Source organism: Zeus faber (genome assembly GCF_960531495.2).
Source record: "Zeus faber genome assembly, chromosome: 10".
NCBI lineage: Eukaryota > Metazoa > Chordata > Actinopteri > Zeiformes > Zeidae > Zeus > Zeus faber.
The window spans coordinates 12748433-12755732 of NC_137199.1; the positions used below are offsets into that span (position 1 = coordinate 12748433).

General features: G+C 38.4%; 1 protein-coding gene across 1 annotated transcript; it reads right to left on the reverse strand.

Moving 5' to 3' along the window:
- Positions 1 to 1091: 1091 nt before the first annotated feature.
- Positions 1092 to 6430, reverse strand: exosc3 (exosome component 3). The gene is made up of 4 exons (XM_080008749.1): positions 6174 to 6430; positions 4623 to 4772; positions 2222 to 2373; positions 1092 to 1425 (listed from the first exon to the last, which is right to left on the reverse strand). Exons 1-4 carry the CDS (start codon positions 6396 to 6398, stop codon positions 1218 to 1220), a joined length of 735 nt encoding a protein of 244 aa, XP_079864875.1. The 5' UTR covers positions 6399 to 6430; the 3' UTR covers positions 1092 to 1217.
- Between the last annotated feature and the right edge of the window lie 870 nt (positions 6431 to 7300).

Here is a 7300-nt window from a genome sequence, read left to right on the forward strand (position 1 = left end):
CAAAGCTACTTTTCACAGTCCTAGACTGCACTCAATAGTTTCCAAAACTAATTTATTTTTATTTCTTATTAATTTATATATTTTTTTTAATTTTTATTTCATGATTGCCTTTTTTTTCTTTTTGCCTGGGGATTTCCTTTCTGTCAATTGGTGTTTCCTTATTCTCCCTTTTCATATGTTTCATGTACTTATTAGTCTCAATAGATAAATCAAATTCCATTTGACATACTTTACAGTTTTAATAGAAGTCTAGGTTTGATGTCACGTGCTTTATTACGATCTTACTAGATACTTGAGAATAAAGCAACCGTTAATGTATTCACTTTAGGAAAAATCCGTCACTATTTGGATCATAAAACAATTAAAAATGTAATTTAGAATTAGAAGCCGTCTTTCAAACACTTCACACAACATCTGTCTTACCCCGTTCTGAGGAACGTAAATCGGGGCAACGCCCCAGAGTCCCACCGAAGGACGGTCCTCCAAATGAGGGTTTTAGGTTATGCCAGCGCCGTCGTCGACGGTCCCCCTGGACGCAGCTCGATCCTGGTTTGTGACGCCAGGTAATGTTACAGAAATCAAAAGGTCCCTTTAATCTGCAGTTTGTCAGTCGGTGGTTTTAAATGAAGAGGCAGACATTGGTTTTTACTTAGAAATGTTTCAGATCAGAAATGTGCTCTAGAGTTGCTCCCTGAGACGAAACGGTTAAGACAGATAATATATGGTCAGTTCAACCTCACAGATTCATATGTGCTCAAGATAAGACAAACTTTGGGATGCGAGTAGGACAATGGGGTGTTGTTCCTGCTCTGCAGCTGCCGCGCGGCGAGGCCGAGAACAACGATAACAGCGGCAGGAATCCAAAAACACCTACAGTAGATGTGTGTGTGAGAATTAACACTTGTGTGCTGAAAATAAAGATATCTGACTGAGGTTCTATGAGGTTGTGTGCTTCATTATGTGTGTGCATATATGTTAATGTGATTACATACATTTAGATATGTTACAAAGGCAAATGCAGGTGAAATGTCTTTTTTTTTTTTGCTGTTTCCCTCCATCCATGTTTCATTAGAGCAATCCTGATGAGGATGGGTGGTCCTTATGATTTATTTTATTTAGTGAATTAAACAATAAACACTATCTCGGTGAGGTCATCATCTGCCTAACCAAGAGTTCCTTGACAAAATAACCAGACTGTCCATTTTCGAATGCGGGGCCTATAGGTTGCCCTCTGCCACCCTCCTGAAGAGGGTTTGCCTCTGTTGGGCGCTCATGTTCTCGCAGCTCTCCAAGAGATTCGCCACAATCAGGGTCTTCTGGACGGTGGCGGCGCGCACCCAAACACGGCCGTTCATCCCCAGCACCAGTTCAGAGGGAAACAGCTTTTCCAGGTCCTTGATGATCTCACTCTGAGGGGCCAGCAGCCTGGAGGGGCGGAGAGGGGGCGTGTCAAGGGTGGGGGTGTTTTCTGCAGAGAATACTGTACATTTTGTAGCCGATAGATCAAACAGAACATTTAAATAATGGCCTAAAAAGCTAAAACATACTATAACGGTGTACTTATAGGTGGGACTGTCCATTTAAAAAACACATTTCCCGTAAAATTTTGCTTTGTTTGTCTGTACGCATCTGTCATGTGCAAATTTAAGGCATTGGCTACATGAGAAACAATTACATAAAGCATTTTTTTTTTTTAAACAATAAGTTATGAACAGATAAGTCGCTTGACAGAAAAATAACTAAATCCAAGTTATCAGTGTAGCGAAGTATTATGTAAAATGAGCTAAGATGTGCTAATTACAACTTCACAAGAACATTTAAGTTATTTATATTGTATGGCCAAAACTATAAAATCGTAAAAGGTGCAGCTGTCTGTAGAAGTTTTTTGAAAAATTAATTCCAGGAATCCAATTCCTCTCTCCTAAGTTGGAAAATTATGTTTGACTATTGTTTTGGCCATAAGAATATTTGATTGGCCATTCTATATGGGAATGAATCCACTTTCAGGTAGCCTAGACATGAATCTGACCCCTAAAAGTGTTAGAATTTTTATAATCCAGCCCTGGGACTATAAATTATGTACATTACCTACCTACACAGGGAATAAAACCCCATAACTGCGGCAGTGTTGGGGGCGTCTGTTTCTACTAGTACGATGGTGTTTAATGTGCAGGTTTAACACCCCCCCAGTAGGGGGGGTTGTGTAAACGCCAATCCATACCTGCGCACCAGACCCAGGGAGACCTTGAAGAGAAGCCCCCCGGCTCCAAACACCCCCATGCCGTTGGCCCGTCCTGAGCTGTCGATGCAGACCACCTCCGGCTCCATGTCTTTGTTGGCGATGATGAACTGACAGTAAACCAGATCCCCCACCTGGAACAAACAGTTATTTTACAACTGTCTACCAGTGGTTCTCAAACTTTTTATTATTATTGTTATTATTATTTTTTAAGTGTACTACTCGAAAGATGTTTTTTGAGCCGAGTAAACCCTTCAAAGGATTTTTGGGAGAAAAATTAACAAATAATGTTCTCCATGTGCAGTGTTAACAGGGTGCCGCATATACTTACAATTGATTATATGCTCATTAAATGAAAATGTGCTATAGGAAAGATGTAGGACATCCAACTTGTGTTTGTATACAGATTTCATTAACCTTGGAATTTTTAAACATATATAAAAAAATCATATATATTTTTTTTAAGCAAAACATTTTTAGAAATCCATGTTTCCCCAATGTGATACACTAGCCAAGTGTAGATAAGAATATATGAACCGTTATTATTTTATAATAATTTTTATAAATAATGTAATTCGCTAAAATTCAATATATCTAAATTTGTTTTGTCTTTTTCTTTGTTTTTCCCCCCAAACAAAAAATATGTAATAAATATTTATTGTTGATTAAAATGTTTCCAATATCTGGTTCGGTTTAATCCAAACATAAAAACAAGAAGGTTCTGAGGAACTCACACAGGGCTCTGGCACATTCCAACCATGGAGTTAACAAACCCCAGTAAATGGTTAATGCCTCTACCAGGGCAAATGTTTTCAACCCAGATGTTTATGTTTTAGTAAAAGTGTTGGGCGGCTTCAGCGATTCATTCAAGGAAGGAAAAACAGAGGATTTGAGTCAACAGTGTTTCCACCTATCAAGGCTAGGAATGTTAATAACTAACCGTTTAACCAACAATAACAATTGACGATTAACACTATCAGTGAAACAGTTTAAAAATATTATATGGGGGGAAAAAAAAAGAAGAAGTAATTCATAAAAAATAAAGTTTGTGGCACGGTAAAAGAAAAATAGGCAACACAATCTATTTCTTAAATACAACTTATGGGGTCGACACGTACAACCACACGTCTTTTATTTCAGGCACATTAGAGGACAGCTTACGTAGCCCTCGGGTCCTTTCCCCAAACCGGAAGTGCTGGCCGCAATTAACTGTGCTGTTTACAAAAGAAACCAATTAACGGAATGAAAATGCTTTATTTATGATAAACTGCTTAAAATAAATCGACGGTGTGTGACTTGATTATATATTATTTCAAGTAATAAGATTGTTTTCTCCAAACCTAATTATGTGCACCCTCCAGTAAAAATGTGATTACTCTATACATTGAACAAATACTGACATTGAGAAATCATGCCCGTCCCCAACGTCAACAAGTAGGAACATTTTCATTATCACGATATGAATTCTTTCTTAGTAAAAATGATAACGGTATTATACTGAACCATCAATAACGGCACACCCCTAGTCACAGGCATTGGTCCATTCTAAATAGGTTAAGTTATAATTTTACCTCGTCTGAGAACGTTTAATGAACGGTTGACGAGGGTCGGCTCTCATCAGAAATTATTCTTTCTAAACGGGCATCCCTAATCGCAGCCACTACGGGTCAGACTGGACACTAATTGGGAATGAAAAAAAAAGTTCCCTCTACTGTCGTATAGAATTACAGGTTTTGGAAGTGAATCACCTGTAGCTCTCCAAATGTTAAATATTTTAAAAGGACCAGTGTGTAGAATTTAGCAGAAATGGCAGAAATGGAATATAATATTCTTAAGTATGTTTTAACTAGTGTATAATCCCATGAAAATAAGAACTGTTGTGATTTTCTTACGATAGAATGAGCCCTTTATATATACATAGGGGGGCAGGTCCCCTTCCAAGGAGGCTGTCATGCTGCTACAGTAGCCCAGGAAGGACAAACCAAAAGCAGGCTCTTCTTCTTCCTCTCACCTCCGTAATGTTACCAGGCGGTGTCACACTTCATATTAGATTATACACGGCCATGCCACATTTTTGGTAATGCAAGTACACATACAGTCAATGAAAGTCTCTACAGCCAAACAAAAAAAAACAATAAGTCAGATGTGAGGGACAAAATATGTCATTTTTAGGAACTGATCCACCGGTCGGAATTCCACATCTAGCGATTCTTGAATTGAGTCGCATGCGTGTATGACAAAGGAAAGATTCCTGGAGGGTTGCTCCAGGATAATAAGTCTCACAACACGTTGCCTGTCAGGGCGGGATCCAAAGACATTAAGAGCGGACCAGAACCAGAGCCTTGGCCGTTTCTAGTTGGGGTTCATCTCACGCCACACGCACCTGCACGTTGGGTCTGTTCCTCTTGGTGGCACCCTCGAACGCCAGGTACGACAGCGAGGCCTGCTCGCTGCCGCCCACGTCCACCTTGAACACGTCTCCTGCTTTGGTGGTGACGATGCCAATCACACTCTCCCCTTTGGCCGGAACATACTTAAAAAAAATAAAAAAAAGGTACAATTATTTTATTTGGACCGTAACCTAATAGATTGTGGCTGACCCCTTCCACCCCAGACACAAAATGTTTGAAACTCTTCCCTCTGGCAGGAGGCTGCGGCCCAGTCTCTCGCCACAAGAACAGTTTCTTACCCTCTGCAACTGAAGCCCCCTCCCCACTACGCCTTAAACTGAATGGGTATGTCAATGCGTTACATTAACGCACATTCCTCATTCTTCTGGACCTTTATCCATGAACATTGCACATACTGTTACACTTTAGACTGAACATTCCTGCACAAACTGTACAGCTTTATTTTAAAAAAATAAAATAAAAGTTTTAAATAAAAACTGCCTTATTTTACATATTCTTTATTTATATATATATATATATATATATATATATATATATATGTTACTTCTATTTGACTAATTGTTTTACATGTATTTTTCATGTATGCACCGAACACCAGGAAAAATTCCTTGTTTGTGTAACCCTATTTGACAATAAAGACTATTCTGACATGCAGGAAAACTGTTTACCTGTAGGAATTCACACAGGGATTGAAATTAAGTTTGCTGTTAGATCTCAGAATAATAATTTTTTTTTTTTTTTTAATAAATCAGCCAATGATTGCTGCCACCTTCCAAATGCACCACAATTATTTAGGGTTTACAGACAAACCAATCAGCATGCCCCTGGTTACAATGATCAGTCCCATATTGAATGACAGGACACATGTCTGAGGTTCATTCTTTTGGTTTGAATTCCTCAAATCTAAATTAGAATAAATGAAAAAAAGTGGTTATATATATATATAATGTTAAAAAACCCACACATGACACACAAACATTACATTAGTTGTTCATTTTAATTATTTCCCCTCCCAATGCCAGGAAAGGGGGAAATCAGCTAAAAAAAAAAAAAAAGATCTTGAGGTACACTACTCAAAATAGGTTAACCATTATTTGTTATCTCATATTATTATGGGTTTAGGTTCCCTGGGGTGTAAAATAGTACCGCTAATTTAAGATTCAAATACTTGTGTTAAATTGAAAAACCTTTTCCCATGACTGTAAATGACTGTAAATGACTAAATAAGCATCCATGTATTTCAACCCTTTTTAAAATATTTTGCTGTTTTTTTGAGCGACTAAACAACTATAATTCCAAACTAATATATCAATAACTCAATCGATTAAAAATCCACAAAACAACCCCAAAATAATTATGTGGTGTAAAATTTAGTTTTAACGAAATTAAAGACTTTGAGAAAAAATAATTTAGGACATTTTAGTAGACACACACACAGACACACAGACACACACACACAGACACACAGACACACACACACACACACACACACACACACACACACACACACACACACACCTCACCCTTCTCTGCTGAGAATCCATCCAGTACATGTTGGGATGCTTGTGTCGCAGAACGCCACTCTTACAAACAACCACATCGTCTCCGTCCCGCCGCAGCCCCGGGCCGCAGATCACTTTCTCGGCCTTGGTGTTGGCGCTTAACGATATCGTCTCGGGCCTTTCGAACGTGAACAAATCTCCCGGTAACAAAACCGCACCAACCTTCTTTTTCAGACAGGCCTCCATGTCTCCGCGCCGAGTAGGCAGACATGCGTTACCGGGGGACCGCAATGGCTGTGACACCCGGAAGCGCGGAAGACCGTTGCACACGAGGCGGAAGTGCGGTCTGAAGTGGGATTTCAAGAGCAACGTTTCTTCTTCTTCTTGTTATTATTATTATTATTATTTTTATACTATTTAACTTAACTTCTAACCACGTACGCACAATTTTGCACTTTTGCAAGTTGTTGTGTGCAAATTAGGCATGTTTGATGATATTTTCGTTTTGTATTCGTCAGCTATTCCAAATCTACCCTGGGGATGGCGCTGTTGGTTCATTCGTTTCGATTCATCCGCTTGGATAATAATAATAATAATAATAATAATAATAATAATAATAATAATAATAATAATTAATAATAATTAATAATAATAATATAAATTATAACTCTTATATATTATTTCTCAATTAGTGGTCTGAAATTATTAGCCTTCAACTATTCCAAATAATTCTGAAGTAATTCTCAAAATAATCATTGAAAAAGTTCTCGGTCATAAGAGTTGTAATTAGTGATAATAATCTTAATTAGGATTCAGACCATACTTTATTGAGCAGATTTTTACAGAGCTGCTTCTTAGCACCACTCTCATTCACAATATAACACATGATATACTTCAAATCCAAATAATATTAAAGCTGTTAGCAGCAATGAGCAGGTGTCAAGCCCAAGCACGACCCCGAAGCCTGGACCTCCAGCGAGGCAGCAAGATGCATCTCTGAAGAAGTTGAACCAGAGATGATGCTTGTGTTTGAGAATGTGACCATGAGTCCATGAGAAAGCTATTGATGCATCTGTTTTTGGGCGGTTTATGACCTCTGACCGGCACATGACTTGACCCATGTAACCCAAACTGAATGTATCTAATGT